Raw genomic sequence first — 17,045 nt, 5'->3', positions numbered from 1 at the left:
TGTGGCCCAAAATATACATCACAAAAGGGCAACGTTTCGGACCCCTCTGGGTCCTTTATCAAGCCTGATAAAGGACCCAGAGGGGTCCGAAACGTTGCCCTTTTGTGATGTATATTTTGGGCCACAAATAAATCACTATTTTTGGACACCACTGCAATCTTAGGTGTGCATCCGAATTTCTTCTGCTGGGCCTCTGTGTACCTGAAATGCCAGGGCCTATTTTAATTCTCAGTCCGGACCTGGAACAAACCCTTGAAAAACCTCAGGATTTTGAACCAGTACACTTTAGTGTTGTTGAAAAGACTTGCAGAGAGCTGTGCTTTATAGATAGATATATACCCAGAAGGCAGTGCAATTGTATATAGTAAATAATGTAACATTTATTGAGACTATAGATAAGTCACTGATGAATTCCACAACCATATGACCACATCAAGGGCGAGTGTTGTATATACAGTAGGTTATCAAACTCCAAGGTGATGTTTAATATACCAATGTTTTACAACATTATCTATTAATATACACAAATTACATCACTATAACTGATTACAACAATAAGCACCATTTATAAGGATACAATTTCCAAAATATTCATTGCTCATGTGTATTATGTACATATTTATTTCTTCACTCTGAACTCACAGAACTGGGTCTTGACTGTACATGCAAAGCAAGCATTTGTATGCACATACTTGTCCATATATTTAAACTCTAAAAAACATTAGTAATCCATTGGTGGAAATGTTGAAGTGGGGGTGTTATTAAAAATGAATCGCATTATAACTAATGTGTGCCGGAAGCATATTTACAGTCAGTAAAATCGTTCCCGTCGCAGAATGTATATCTTTGGACCAATACCAGAAGGGCAAGATGAAAAAGCAAATCAACTGCACTTGCCATAGGCTGACATGACAAATAGGTTAACTGTATAATTGATGGCATTCTGGCTGAGCTAAACAATGTTTGATTATTATTATTTTGAGTCTGCCTTCCTTGAAATGCAGCTAGTAAATTGCAGGTAAAACTTAGTCCCTTTGTAAAATGTATAATTAAGCAATTGAATTCTTAATGAATCAGATGAAAATTAAGCGTAGGACTAGCCAGATATGGGATGACTTTGACGTAGTTGGCCAGCTTAAATATATTGCAATATATGGACAAACAATCCCTGTTTTGTTTAAAGGGTAAGGCATTTTTCAGTAGCAGTATGCACAAAATGTCTCTGTCTTAAATATATTGAAAATGGGTTGAGTGCAGAGGACCTCTTGTATTTGTCTTCCTTGAAATGTCTCACAGGCAGATAAAAACTGCCGACAGACCAAGTTGGCTGCTTAATCGGCCCGTGTGTGGCCCCAGGCCCGGACTGGCAATCTGTGGGTTCTGGCAAATGCCAGAGGGGCTGCTATAAGGTCCCATAGAAAGTCAGTATTTAGTGGGCTGGTGGGGGCTGTTTGGGCCTCTGTGTGGGCTGAGTGGGCCACTGTGTACCTGAAATGCCAGGGCCTATTTAAATTCTCAGTCCGGACCTGTGTGGCCCTCTGACGGGCTTTCCCGATTGATATCTGGCCGAACATAGGCCAGATGCCGAAAGGGCAGGGTAAAAAATCCTGTCGACGGTCCGTTTGGCCTCCATTCTGATCCGATTGTTAGGCCCAACTTCAATGTGGGGATATCGGGGATGGCCACCATTAGGGCAAAACTTGGAAAATAGCTATTAGAAATGTCTGTTGATTAGCTCTATACTTAGGCAAGTTTAACCTCTAGCTCAGTGCTGTCCAACTTCTGTGGTACCGAGGGCCAACATTTTACTGGCCTATGTGGTGGAGGGCCGATAATGGTAGTCGTTGTTGGCCACTCCCCCTTTTAAACCACACCCATGTTACCACAAGAACTTTTAATATCATATCCACATTAACGGTGGTAGCACACCAAAAAACCAAATGGTTGGTGCTCACTGCAGGGAAATCCGTCATCACTCATATGTGAAAAATTTAAGTCATGTTAAAACATACCCTTAAATCCATATGCCTCATCCTCCCCTGTGGATAATATAACAACCCCCCCAACACATGATTAAACACCTTAGGGGCCCTTAACAACATTTTCCAAATGCTAACAAACCCCAAGAACAAACCCCTAACAGGCTTACATTCCACAGGTAGCGTAGGGCAAGCAGAGAATGGCACACACAAGCAGCACTGGGCAAGCAGAGAATGGCACACACAAGTAGCACTGGGCAAGCAGAGAATGGCACACACAAGCAGCACTGAGCAAGCAGAGAATGGCACACACAAGCAGCACTGGGCAAGCAGAGAATGGCACACACAAGCAGCACTGGGCAAGCAGAGAATGGCACACACAAGCAGCACAGGGCAAGCAGAGAATGGCACACACAAGCAGCACTGGGCAAGCAGAGAATGGCACACACAAGCAGCACTGGGCAAGCAGAGAATGGCACACACAAGCAGCACTGGGCAAGCAGAGAATGGCACCCACAAGCAGCACTGGGCAAGCAGAGAATGGCACACACAAGCAGCACTGGGCAAGCAGAGAATGACAAACCCAAGCAACACTGGGCAAGCAGAGAATGGCACACACAAGCAGCACTGGGCAAGCAGAGAATGGCACACACAAGTAGCACTGGGCAAGCAGAGAATGGCGCACACAAGTAGCACTGGGCAAGCAGAGAATGGCACACACAAGCAGCACTGGGCAAGCAGAGAATGGCACACACAAGCAGCACTGGGCATGCAGAGAATGGCACACACAAGTAGCACTGGGCAAGCAGAGAATAGCACACACAAGCAGCACTGGGCAAGCAGAGAATGGCACACACAAGCAGCACTGGGTAAGCGGAGAATAATACACACAAGCAGCACTGGGCAAGCAGACGATGGCACACACAGAGAGGGAAGGCAGAACAGAGCAGGAGACAGGGACACAGTGCTGGTGCCCTATTAGCATTTTGTATAAAGTGTGAACAGGTGAACAATGTGGGCAGTTTCAGTCTGGATCTCAGGTGTAAACAGTACAGGACTTTAGTGGAGTGAACAATAGAGGTGTCACTAGTGTGAACAATGCCGGGGGATCACAGATGTGAACAATACAGGGGATTAGTCTGAATTTGAGGTTTAAACAATGCAGGACCCAGTTAATCTCTGTAGTGATACCTTTTAAAGTTTACATATGATAATCAAACACAGCATGTGGGGGCCACAGAAGGGGGGGTCACCAGTTGGACAGTCCTGCTCTATCTTATTTGCATTCAGGATTCACATTTATTTGATGTTTGATGTACAGTATATACTTGAATGTTTCTGCCTAGTCAAAGCAGATGTCTGTTCTGGGTGTGAATCCTCCTAGATCTGCGTTTTTACTTGTCAATTTGGTCTACTATGGTGCTAAGGATTTGTTTGTTCAGCTATCAGGTCTAATTATGGGAAACACAGAGTAAGCTTTAACAGGAGTTACTTTGTTATAATGGTGTGTGAAGTAGATAGCTTTTGTTAGTGCTCATAACAAATTATATGGATGCTACTTAAGCCTTCTTGTAACCTCCATTCCCTTCACTAACGAAACTCCACCATGTTCGATATTCTATACATCACTGTTAATGCTGGTTTTTGTGTGTGGTGTCATCTCTGTATTTCCTTGGCTAAAGGATACTTTCTGTATTTTCTTCTCCTAGAACTGACCATGGAGCTGGAATCAAAACAAGTAGAGCTTTCACAGCAAGGTATAGTAGCTCGAACATTGGTAATCTCTTGATGTGTAATGTCACAAGTAGTATGGGAAGTTCAATAACTAGACCCCAAAACGTGCATCATCTTTGTTAACTTGTATCAAATGTATCCAAGTTTTCATTTGCTCTGCCTTCAGTATGAAGCAACATGGCTACTGCAACACTGATACAGCTTGCACCACATTTTAGAAAAACTTTCCGAGATCATTCGTGTTTTTTGCTGTACGAGTAACAAAATAATAAAAAACAACAATGGGCCCCCTTTGACCAAGCCCCGCTCTCCACCTGAATCCCTCAGTGCTGCACCTTGACCTCCCCCTGTCCCAGATCGCAGCTGCAAAAAGAATAAGGTGCACGAGGGGGGATGCTGATGGAGCAGGGGGCCTGGGGTGGTATGTGGGAACCTGAGGTGGCAACCCATGATAGACCCCTGGACCTCCCAGTCCAACGTAGTCTCTGAACATAAGTATAACAAGCAAGGGTACTTACATGCAGGCATTTATACCCTCCATGGGATGTTCACACCTTATTAGTGTATCAGACCAGGGTCCAGTCTTTTGAATGGCAGAGGAATGACTGTCAGTGGGCTACATGGGTACAATTTAGTTTAAGATGGAAAAAAAGTCCATCATATTCACATGTTGCTCAATTAAATCCTACATAACTCCTAACAGATCCATAGGGAGGCTGTAAAAAATACTCAGACTGTAAGTACAGGACCTATGTGTAAGGCACTGAACTGTCTCTTGTGTGTCAGGTTTAGGAACGTGTTTGCACTTTGCAGTTCATCTCTCTATCACTAGCTGTCCTCCATGTAAAGAATAAAACCTCCATCTGCCATTCATTCAAGGTTCAAGTGTATAATCTAGCATTGTACCATAAATGCAGATATATATCCACAGTGCCTGGGTGAGGGCCATACACTACATGATTATCTTTCTATTATTCTGCTCATTCAGGTCGCAGGAGCTCCTCTATAGATGCACCATACACTGGCTGATGCATCATGCATCGGCAGAGAGAATTCCCAAACCTGTCTAATCAACAAACCAACCATTATCTATAGTGCATAGATATTATGGGACAGCATACACATAACAAAAATAGTACAAAAAATGTTATGGTAGCAGATGGCCATAACTGCAGAGGAAGCAGGACCCTGCAATTGCAGGGGGTCCAGGAAGCCTTAACTAATAAACATTATAATAAACATAATAAAATTTTCTGTGAGGCCCAGTAATGTCTAGTTAACTAGTCATGTCACATTGAAAACAAATCTGAAGACATGGAATGTACTGAAAATCCCTGCACATCATTTTGGATTCAATTTCCAGGTCCTGTGCTGGTGATCATTGGTACACAGCTCAGTAATCTAGGTCATAGGCTCATTTGCCATAACATTGAATTTAGCTGAAATGATTGTTTCTTTGTTCATTATTTCCCAAAGAAAGAGACTGAATGCCCTGAAATGCTACATTAGTGAATGGGAAGATATTAACTGAATTCTGTTTTGAAGTAAATGGCTCCACAAACTGGCACAAATTATCCATATTGTAAATGGTAATGCCACTACGCAGCAGCCCAGGAGGAAAATTATTATTTCATTGCCATTTCTTTAACATGAGGTTACTAATACTTTTATGAAATACTAGTACAGGTATGGGACCTGTTATCCAGAATGCTCTTGACCTGGGGTTTTCTAGATAAAGGATATTTCAGTAATTTGGATCTCTATACCATAAGTCTACTAGAAAATCATGTAAACATTAAATAAACCCAATAGGCTGGTTTCCGACGGTACACCGGGAAAAAACCCTGTGGGCTCACGGCTATTGTGGGCCCGGCTGGCCCAGATCCTCTTTTCGATGCCAACCTCCCTTTGTCGGGTGGTTGCAGCAAAACAATTGCATGTGGCGCAGCTCACATGCGCACAAACGCAGTGCGCCGGTTTGCAGAGGGGGCACTGGGGCAGTAGCCCCGGTGGGCCCTGTGCCCCCCAGTCCAACCCTGATCATTTGTCATTTTGTATGTTCTGTATCTGTATGTTCAGTGCATATACACCCACTTCTATTGTAAATTTATGTTACTACTAATCATAGTAAGTGAATAAAAACCGTATGTGCCAGTAGAGGTCACTGTACATCTACAAGTTGAACTTCAGCTTCCAACCTGCCTGAACCTGAAACCAAAGGCATGGCTCAACTCGTGCCACAGAAAAGTACCACAACTTCCATTTTTACATGAAAAGACTTAACACACACAATAAGTAACTTGTTTCGGAAACGCTTGCTGAAAAAAAATCATTAGATAAATTACACAGTACTAACGTTAAGTACAGGTTACCCAGAAGGGGCAGTGACCAGCTAAAATACATACTGATTGATTATATTAGCTTATTTCTATGTTTGTTGTGATTTTACTTATTTCTTGGACTTTAACCCGGCCTGTCTGACCCACTGATCACTCCCAACAGTCCCTCTTTTGACAGCTCAATCTGCAGTCCCTCATTTGTACTGGAAAGTCCAGTTTTTCTCTGTACTGAGCAGCCAGAAAACTTAATTGGCTTTTGGCAGAGAGCCCAGAACAGCTAACAGGTGCACTTGGAAACTTTTGTAAAAATTTCAGATAATCAAATAAGTAATTGTAAAATGAACATGGTAAGTAGGGGGTGTGGCCACAACAATGGGCGTGGCGACTTTTTTGTCACTCTTTTTATTTCCAAAATGTTGGGAGGTATGTCATATTACAAAATGTTTATCTGATTTCTGTCCTCTGCATTGTTAGGTTTATATATCTGTGCACACACCCCATGTTAAAGGGGTGGTTCACCTCTGAGTTAACTTTTAATATTAAAAATGTTATAGAATGGCTAATTCTAAGCAATTTTCTGACAGATGGCGGTTGAAAAATCGTAAGATGTGCGATCGTCCGATTCCCACTAACTTCACTATAATTTGACGGATTGGTCAGATTTCACTAAAATCGGTCGTTCACCAAAGAAAATTCTTTGTGTCTATGGGGACCTTAAGGCTATACATTTTAAGTAATTGCTACTTTTTATCACTCATCTTTCTATTCAGGCCCTGCTCCTATTCATATTTGAGTCTCTTATTCAAATCAATGCATGGTTGCTAGGGTAATTTAGAACCTAGCAACCAGATTGCTGAAATTACAAACTGGAGATCTTCTGAATAAAAAGGTGAACAACCAGACCCAAATTTGTGGGAAGGCCACACAAGCCATCCAGCTACATTTCTATTTCTTTGAGCCGACAGACCCCCCGGAGCACTAAGTACTTGAAAAGCTTGAGGCTTTGAAAGTTATTTTTGATCCCCCCTTTCCCAGTCCTGGTGTCTGAAGGTGAGTGCGCTATGTGCATGCTATTGGGTGGAGAGGTAGAGGAGGCAGCCGTAAAAAGCAAGAGCATTACATGCATATGGGGGGGGGCGCATTAGGCTGCAGACTTGGGGCACATTATTGTAGATTGCAAATTGTTTCAGAATATCACTCTCAACATAATACTAAAGTTAATTTAAAGATGAACCCCTTTAAGATCTTGAAGCACCCAAATGGCACATTTATCACAATAAACATGGAGTTGGTATGTTCTCAATGTGCGTGAGTGGGTTTCCTCCATGTATTTTCAATTTCAATGTTCAAACCCTAATATTCATACAAGCAGAATAATTGGCTTCTGATAAAAACTGAAACAAATGTGTGAACGGCCATAGACTGTAAGTTCTACTAGGGCAGGGACTGATATCAATAATGAACAATCTCTGTAAAGCAGTGTGTAAATGTGTCATCACTATAAATAATCACAATAATCTGTCCAGCACCCCACCTAATGAGAGTAGACATTTATTTATAAATGGGGACATACTGTAGATGATCAGTCAGCAAAGAAATAGTAAATTGTATGTTCTTCTATCATGGTTTCATATAATTGTACTTGTCACTTGCCTCTTGGAATAGAATATTCAGTATGTCCATTTACCAAGGATGCTATTAAAGGAGAAACAAACCCTTAATAAAAAAAAACCCTACCCCCCTAACCTACATAGACCCCCCTCCCTCCTCCCCCCAGCCTAGCTGCTACCCCCTGCAAATGTCCCTAACTCTTTACTTACTCCTCCGTGCAGATTCTGTCCAGTGGAATTCAAAGGCTTCATCTTCTTCTCTTCGGTAATCTTCGGGAATGAGACTGGCGAAGTGGCGCATGAGCAGTTGGGGCAATTTTCTGGATCGCGACAAATGCGACGAATCTCACGAAAATTGCCAAATCGCCAGTCTCATTCCGAAGATTACCGAAGAGACTGAAGATGGCGCCCGTGAACTCTGCTGGACAGAATCTGCATGGAGGGGTAAGTAAAGAGTTACATTTGCCCGGGGGAGCAGCTAGGCTGTGGGGGAGGAGGGAGTCTATGTAACGTAGCGGGGTAGAGTTTCTTTTTAGTAAGGGTTTGGCTCTCCTTTAAAGGGGGAATAGTGAAAAAGTTCCCAGAAGCATAATGCTAAATGTACTTACTTTTGGCATGATGAAAACATTGATGATGTGAGATAAATGTAGTTTGCCTTTTCTATTTTTGATGCTTTTTTTGTTGTTTTTTAAGTCTAGTTTACTTTCTGTTCTGCCTCTGTATAACCTGAAGTGCCATCTGGCTGTAAGGCCCTTAGTGACCAAAGAATCATTTAAATACCAAACCAGAGAGCTTCAGGGTGAAATGTCAAACCCTTTAAAAACCACAAGAGATGTCTTGGAATATCCTTGCCTACAGCACAGACTTCTATAGTATCTCCTATAAGAATTGTACAAATACACTGGCACTCACGGCAAGTTCAAGCAGGGAGGTCCCCTTTAGGGATGTCGCGGACTGTTCGCCCGCGAACTAATTCGCGCGAACATCGACCGTTCGCGTCCGCCGAATGTTCGCGAACGTCGCGCGACGTTCGCCAATTTGGGTTCGCCTTAGCTGGCGCTTATTTTTGCCCTCTCACCCCAGAGCAGCAGATACATGGCAGCCAATCAGGAAGCTCTCCCTCCTGGACCACCCCCACACCCCCTGGACCACTCCCCTTCCATATATAAACTGAAGCCCTGCAGCGTTTTTTCATTCTGCCTGTGTGTGCTTGGAAGAGCTAGTGTAGGGAGAGAGCTGTTGAGTGATTTGAGGGACAGTTGATAGTAACTTTGCTGGCTAGTAATCTACTTGATACTGCTCTGTATTGTAGGGACAGAACTCTGCAGGGATTTGAGGGACAGTGAGTTTAGGTTAGTTAGTTTTGCTGACTAGTAATCTACCTTCTACTGCAGTGCTCTGTATGTAGCTGCTGTGGGCACTGCTTCTGATCTCATCTGCTGACTGCTGTAATAACCCAATAGTCCTTGTAAGGACTGCTTTTATTTTCTTTTTTGTTTTTTTTACTTTGCTACTGTAAGAGCCCAGTGCTATTAGTCTAGCTGTGTTGGGGAGTGGGACTGGTGTGCTGCTCCTCCTAGTAGTTCACCACTACCAGCACCAACCAGAGTCAAAATTGTTACAAAGTATCTTATTTGCACCTGTTAGCTGTTCTGAGCTCTCTGCCAAAAGCCAATTAAGTTAGAAACTGTTTTTTTTCTGGCTGTTCAGTGCAGAGAAAAGAGGGACTTTCCAGTACAAAAGAGGGACAGGGGGTTGAGTGGTCAAAAAAGGGACAGTTGGGAGGTATGCAAGTGCCACCTAGCTGTGTGAGCTTTTTCACATTCTGTCTAAATAACAATAATAATTCCGTGTCCGTAAACATCACCTGAGTGATGTTTTTACAGCAGCAATAATATATTCCGTATCCACTACTGTATACGTTGCCCTTGCAGGCATTGTTTGCCCAGTCTTTAACCAAGTGCCACCTAGCTGTGTGAGCTTTTTCACATTCCGTGTCCAGAAACATCACCTGAGTGACGTAGTGTGATTTCTGCCCTTTACAGCACAAAACGCAGCGCTGTGTCAACAATGTATTTTTCAGATACATTTTTGCCCTTGATCCCCCTCTGGCATGCCACTGTCCAGGTCGTTGCACCCTTTAAACAACTTTAAAATCATTTTTCTGGCCAGAAATGTCTTTTCTAGCTTTTAAAATTCGCCTTCCCATTGAAGTCTATGGGGTTCGCGACGTTCGCGAACCGTTCGCATTTTTGACGCAAGTTCGCGAATATGTTCGCGAACATTTTTTCCGCCGTTCGCTACATCCCTAGTCCCCTTGCGTATTTATTTGCAGAAAAGCAACGTTTCAGGGCTATATCCCTTTGTCACCTTGACACAGGGGTATAGCCCCGAAACGTTGATTTTCTGCAAATTAATACACAAGGGGACCTCCCTGCTTGAACTTGCCGTGAGTGCCAGTGTATTTGTGCAATTGACTCCTGGGGAGGGTGCTGATCCCTCCAACACTGTGCACCAGGCTTCTATTTCCGAAGGCCAGGGTGTGAAAGCAGGCCATATTGTCTCCTATAAGAATTGTATCTTGTCTCCTCTTGCCAATAATGCAGCAGTTATAAATGCAGTGAATATCTTCACATTAAGGGGCACATTTACTATTGGTCGAATATCGAGGTTTAATTAACCCTCGATATTCGACCCTCGAAGTAAAATCCTTCGACTTTGAATATCGAAGTCGAAGGATTTACCGCAAATGCTTCGATCGAACGATTGAAGGAAAAATCGTTCGATTGAACGATTAATCCTTCGAATCGAACGAATCGAAGGATTTTAATCCATCGATAGAAGGATTTTCCTTCGATCAAAAAAAGCTTAGAAAGCTTATGGGGACCTTCCCCATAGGCTAACATTGGTGCTCGGTAGGTTTTAGGTGGCGAAGTAGGTAGTCAAAGTTTTTTTTAAAGAGACAGTACTTCGATTCGACTATCGAATGGTCAAATAGTTGAACGATTTTTAGTTCGAATCGTTGGATTCAAAGTCGTAGTCGGTGGTCGAAGTAGCCAAATTTTTTTTTCGAAATTCAAAGTATTTTTCATTCTAATAATTCACTCGAGCTTAGTAAATGTGCCCCCAATTGTATTTAGTTATTACATTTCAAATTGCATTACAGGTATGAGACCTGTTATCCAGAATGCTCTGGACCTGGGGTTTTCCAGATAAGTGTTGATCTGCACATTTTAACTCTGGAGTATGCGTGAATGACTAATCTTGCCAGCGCTACCTAGGGGAGTAGGGTATTGCTTAAAACAAGTGGGAGCAAGGTCCCGGGCTAGGATTAGGCACAGGTGGTAGCCTACCATTGTGCCCTAGGCAAGTGCTGCCTACCCCCAGTTCTGGCTTGCCTTAACTCTTATAGGATTGGTTTGCGATCAATAATTATATCTTAGACGAGATCAAGTATAAGGAACTGTTTTAGTACTACACAGAAAAAGGGAATAATTTTTAAAAACTTCGAATTTTTTTATTAAAAATAAAGTCTATGGCGGCCTTCCCGTAATTAGGTGCTAATGGGTACATACAGTACCTGTATTATCATTGTCGATACTGCAGGGGACCCTCAGTAGAATGCTCCTTTTGTGTGACCCCAATAATGCAGTGTAACTCAGAGCTTAAAATCTCTGCCTACTACCTGCAGGGTAAGCATTGTGGTCATTACCAATAGCCACCTTTAACAATAGTGAACATGATGCTGATACTATTACATTTGATATTTGGATCAGTAACACATTGTACATTCTAGGAATGGGCAGCCCTGTGTCTACATATGGTTACATATTCCCTCCTCTGTATTTCCAGAGATGATAAAGTTCCCAGCAGCATAATGCTAACAGTACTAATTAAATCATGCCTTAGCAGGTTTTATAAAAGGTGCATGTTTACTGTATGTGTTATAGCAATGACTCAAATGACAGAAAACTTGTTAGAGTCTGGTTTTATGGGTGGAGACAAGTGTTTGTGGGGCAGGGACACTGAAATAACACCGCTGAAATGTGCTTGGGTTGCAAGCTTTAGGCATTTCTGATGCTGACTTGTTTTTCAATAAGTTTTTAGCATTTGTACCTGCTCTGATACTACCTTGTGTCGCGACTAAACTTTTCTATACATACTGTATATATATATATATATATATATATATATATATATATATATATATATATATATATATATATATCCACAAAAAAGGTGAGCACTCACAGGTCTTATGAAAAATAGAAGTGAACTTTATTTAGCAAAAAATAATAGATATATAATAGATAAACATCAAATTACATGTGTGCTACGGCATAACATTTATTCCACACTTATTTACATTATGGAAATTTGGTAAACATATAAATTACCTAAAGTACCTTTGTTTCTCTGTAATATCTGTAGGGACCCAAAGGTTTAGTACCCTCCCTATGGCTTTAAAGGGAAGAAAAATCTTTTTTTGCTTGGGGGTGCCAAAAGTTAGGCACCCCAAGTGATTGTATTTACTTACCTGAACAGCATTGGACTGGAGCACTGGGTCCCACGAGGACTGCAACACCAGGGGCTTCCTGCCAGTTGCCGGTGGCTCCCATCTGACTTCCGAACTAACCCAAATCCCCCACCACTACGCGTGCACGTGCTGTTGCGCCGCTGCACAGCATCTTATCATGCACTGATACTCTCCTTTATTTCAGGAGGCGGCCAAACGGAGGAGCAGGCCGATGAGGGCTGGGGCCCACAGGGTTTTTTTCTGAGTCCGATCCTATACCTGACACCTGGGCTGGTCCAGTTTTGCGCTGATAGGAGCACTGCCTAATTTTTCCCTAAACTGCTTCAGTTCCAAGTTGCTGGGCAGAAGCCCATGCATCTATTTACCCATTCACATATTTTCATCATTGGCCCTTAAGTCTATGGCCACTTCCTGCCACACTTTAAAAGAGTGTTTGGTTAGGGGTGGTCCTTCTTTGGCTTTCAGTTGCTGAATCAGCTGGCTTTGCTCTAGGGAGCAACAAGACCCAATAAAGCTGTAGTCAGTGACAGGTTTTCCATGTTATAGCACTTTCAAAGAAAGTGAGATAGATAGATTTAAATAGAGCAGCTTGTGCCCCAACAAGGATTGCTAGCAAAGAGTAACTCTGTCCCTAGGCTCTGCTTCCCTATCTGTCTCCACATGGTGTCACATAGTACTGTTTCTGTTTGAACTGTCCTGACATTTAACATCAGTGCTGCACTGCCTCTTCCTATAGAGGAAGCAGAGGTCAGCTGCCTCTATAGTATTAAAATCGCAACCAGCAGAGCGGCGCAAGGTAATGGTCTTGTTTCGCTTCTATGTCTTATTCTGCGTATATAATACTCTCCTCTTTTCTGAATTGTTTTTGGATACACTGTAGTTATTTAAATATAAATGAAAAAAATAATATATTCCTGATGTGGCTTATTCACATTTTACTTGTACAATATACAATGGTACTTCTGGTAGTTTCTGCATGCCCTTTTTTATGTCACTTATGTGCCTTCATAAGCCCCTAACAAGCTACAGTAGGAAGGAAACCGCATAGAGTGTTGTAGTTTGGAGGTGTACTAAAAGACCTGGAAAAACCGGATTTCTGTTACATCGTTTCAAGAGTAAGAACCAGAAAGGGCAAGTACTTATTTCAATAGATACTAATAACCTTAAAACCATTAAAACTATTGAATTCATATATATATATTGGAACTTTGCTTAGAATTGCATTTTCCTTCAAAATTCAAAAGAAGTATGAAGGTTTTATCTGTATCGAGCTGACGATTTATGCAGTGTTGGGGTGGGATCAACAAAGAAGAAAACCTAAAGTAAAACAAAGACAGTTAGAATGACCAGCTGTTGCCAGAAAACAACTCCCAAAATTGTCCATCAGCTTGGATTCCTTAGTATGAAGAGCACATGGACCTCTTTCTGCCAAACACGGGTGGGGATTGCAGAGGTGCACATGGTTCTGGGTGGGGACAAGGGAGGATGCTGCTAATGTTTCATTTATAATGAGCAACAACATGAGAGCAATATTAGCTGGGAGAAACACACACAAAGCTTGTGGCTTATTTGGTTTCTATTACTGGGGCAAAAGGCACAGCTTACAAATATTATGCATTGCAAAATTGGCACTGATTCCTTTAAGTGAACTTTTAGTATGTTATAGAATGGCCAATTCTAAGTAACTTTTCAATTGGTCTTCATTATTTAATTTTTATAGTTTTTTTTAATTATTTGCCTTTTTCCTCTGAATCTTTTCAGCTTTCAAAAGGGGGCATTGACCCCATCTGAAAACAAATGCTTTGTAAAGCTACAAATGTATTTTTGTTGCTACTTTTTATTACTCATTTTTCTATTCAGTCCATCTTATATTCATATTCCAGTCTCTTATTCTAATCAATGCAGTGTTGCTGGAGAGCGGCTGAATAAAAAGCTTAATAACTGAAAAACGACAAATAATAAAACCAATTGCAAATTGTCTCAGGATATCACTCTCTACATCATACGTTAACTCAAAGGTGAACAACCCCTTTAAGATCAATTAAAAAAACCCTTGGACTTTACTTTCAATTTGAAATATTTATGACTGTCAGGTTTTCAAACTATCTTTGGGAAAAATGTATGAAATTTTTTAAAAATTATAATTTTTCCAATTAGTATAACTGACAAACTGTCATTTAATTGCTATATATCTTTTTCACATAGATCAGATTGAGCAAGAGATGGAAGAAAAATGTCGGATGCTAGAGACGAGCAACCGTGAAAAGGAGCAAATGAACTCCAGTCTCAAAAAGGAGCTCTATCATCGTGAGAATAGGGTAGCTGCTCTGAGATCCAGGTTAAGAGATAAAGAGAGGAGGTTCTTAGAAGAGGTGAAGAGAAGGAGTCACCGAGTGACCATTCTGAACACTGAGCTCCAAAAGCAGACCGAAGCTGCAGCCTATCTCTCTTTCCAGCTGCACACCGCACAACAGAGACTTCACAGTGCCCATCAGAGCTGCCAAGCTACGTTTGCCTCCCCTCCTATTACTGTGCCCAGGCAGTCAAATCTCGAAGGAAAAGTCAAAAATAGAACCTATAAAAACAGTAATGCTTGGAAGCAGGATTTGGTGGATCTGCCATGTACATCTATGTCAAGTGATTCTTTTCTCCGAGAACAAATGTGCAACCTTGATGATATTGAACCTATGCCGGACCCTGCACTCTTCTTATACCCAAAGAGGTTTACACATACGTCACGACAGAGACCAGAAGCCAAATCCCATAAAACGACTACTTCAGGTCATAACTGTGCTGACAGAAGACTTGCAACACAATGGCCGGAAAGCCTATCAATACAAGATAATGACACGCCTTCCACCAATCCGGTTGTCAAAGCAAAGCTCCCAAAAAATGATAGAGGCAAACGGCGTGCTGTGACCCGGCAAGAATCAAGAGATTCCGAATAACACGTCAGAAACCATTACAGTGTTTATACTGATGAAGTTTGCACTGGGAAAAAAACCCTTGGACAGCAAAATATGGTAGAACAGATCATAAGACTAAGCCATGTGATTCCAGGTGTCCATGGATTGTGATAGGCTATTTTTATTATTGTCTTCCTCAATTTCTTACCAGATGTCCATGGGGAGAATATTAAAGCCACCAACCAGTAGCAGAAAGCAGTTCTGATATTATTAGAATCATACTGAACTTCTGCTAAAGTTATATTTTTATATCTACTCGCTTCTGGTGAGAGTTGCTTATCCTCATGCATGAAATGAGGACAATGTTTTGTTCTAGTTGATCTCCCAGATCAAATGTTATATGCTCATTTGTAGATCATGCAGGCATAACAAGAAACTTGACACTAACCTATGCAGATCCCCCCTTCTACCGCCTTCACTATACATGGATTATACCATTGGGCAACACATGTTGTACACAATGGAGCAATTACTGGATGCTTGAGATCCTTTAGCTGCTTAAAATCCATGAGTTATAGGATTAATTATAGTGTAAGTTATACTTTCAGAATAAGCTGAAATTGTTGGCGATGTTTTGCAGCATTCTTTTGCATTGAACAGATTGCTGGAGAGATCTGTTGATTTTTAATTGAACAATAGAAAGCTAAAATGTGTAATGTACAAGCTGTGTGGTGCGAGAATTGGTGGAAATAGGTGAATGGATGTTCAGATTTTTTTTACAGTACAGAAAGAGGTTTTATTTATTTTTACATGCTACAACAGTGAGAATATATATATTCAAGTTTTTGGACAATTACTAAATAATGAGCTGGATTCTCAGTTGTTATATCTCTGTTATTTTAATGAGAGATGTTTCAGTGTATACCAAAGTACCAAATAAGGAAAAATGTCCTTGTCATTTACAGGTTGAAAAGCTTCTTTTTAAGCATTAACTTCTGTAATCAAAGTGGGCCAACAAACAGACCATGGATTGGCTACATAACGGCATCATGATGTGTTGACTCACTATTATACTATTTCATTTTCACCCATAATTGCTGAGTTTTACCCTTAAATCATTCACCAAGGACCTCCATCCTGACATTGTCCTTCAAATTCATTTAGTAATGTTCTACCTCTTTTCTTCTACCACTTTTGTAACCATATTCTATGCCTAGGTATTTACTAGTTGTCATTATACCTGTAGCTGGTGCCATTGTTTGAGTTGGCAACATAGAACTGCCTAGACACTGATACCACATGAATGATCCACTTTAATGTCCCATCCCTGTTTAAAGGAAAACTATACCTCCCAAACAATGTAGGTCTCTATTAAAAGATACTGAGTAAAACAGCTCATGTGTAAAACCCTGCTTCATGTAAATGAACCATTATTATAATAATATACTTTTTTAGTAGTATGTGCCATTGGGTAATCAGAAATAGAAAATTGCCATTTTAAAAAATAAGGGCCGCCCCCTGAGATCGTAAGATTCACTGTGTACACATAAAAACCACATGTAAGGTCACATGAGCCAATTAACAGACAGAGTTCTGCCTTTTGCTTCCTCACTTCTTCCTGTTACAGTTAGTGTTGTAGTATTTCTGGTCAGGTGATCTCTGAGGCAGCACAGATAGAGTCACGAAATGGTGGTTCAAGGCAAGAGATGTAAAAGGGCAATATTTATGTAAATATATATTCCAGTTTGGTAAGATTCTTTAATATGTCATTCAATTTGATATAAACTATCTGTTGCTTAAGTATTTATTTTGGGGGTATAGTTTTCCTTTAAGGCAGAGCCAGCTGTTGTGTAAGAACCATAAGGCTAACTCTCTGACACCATCAACATCTGAACCACAGATTTTTAAATCTTGCATCTGATCTAACCAATGTAGATATG

The 17,045-nt window shown here is 41.2% G+C and overlaps 1 protein-coding gene across 1 annotated transcript in view; it reads left to right on the top strand.

Moving 5' to 3' along the window:
• LOC108709354 (coiled-coil domain-containing protein 92) overlaps positions 1–16,507 on the top strand; it is a 37,338-nt gene extending 20,831 nt beyond the window's left edge. Inside the window, exons 3-4 of the mRNA XM_041583672.1 lie at positions 3,689–3,736; positions 14,405–16,507. Of these exons, the coding sequence (XP_041439606.1) occupies positions 3,689–3,736; positions 14,405–15,147 (791 nt within the window). The 3' untranslated portion in view covers positions 15,148–16,507. The remainder of the gene's footprint in view (positions 1–3,688; positions 3,737–14,404) is intronic.
• Positions 16,508–17,045: the final 538 nt, after the last annotated feature.

The sequence above is a fragment of the Xenopus laevis genome, chromosome 2S (genome assembly GCF_017654675.1).
Source record: "Xenopus laevis strain J_2021 chromosome 2S, Xenopus_laevis_v10.1, whole genome shotgun sequence".
Lineage (NCBI taxonomy): Eukaryota > Metazoa > Chordata > Amphibia > Anura > Pipidae > Xenopus > Xenopus laevis.
The sequence above is the reverse complement of the archived record's forward strand: the minus strand, read 5'-3'. Positions and strand labels throughout refer to the sequence as shown.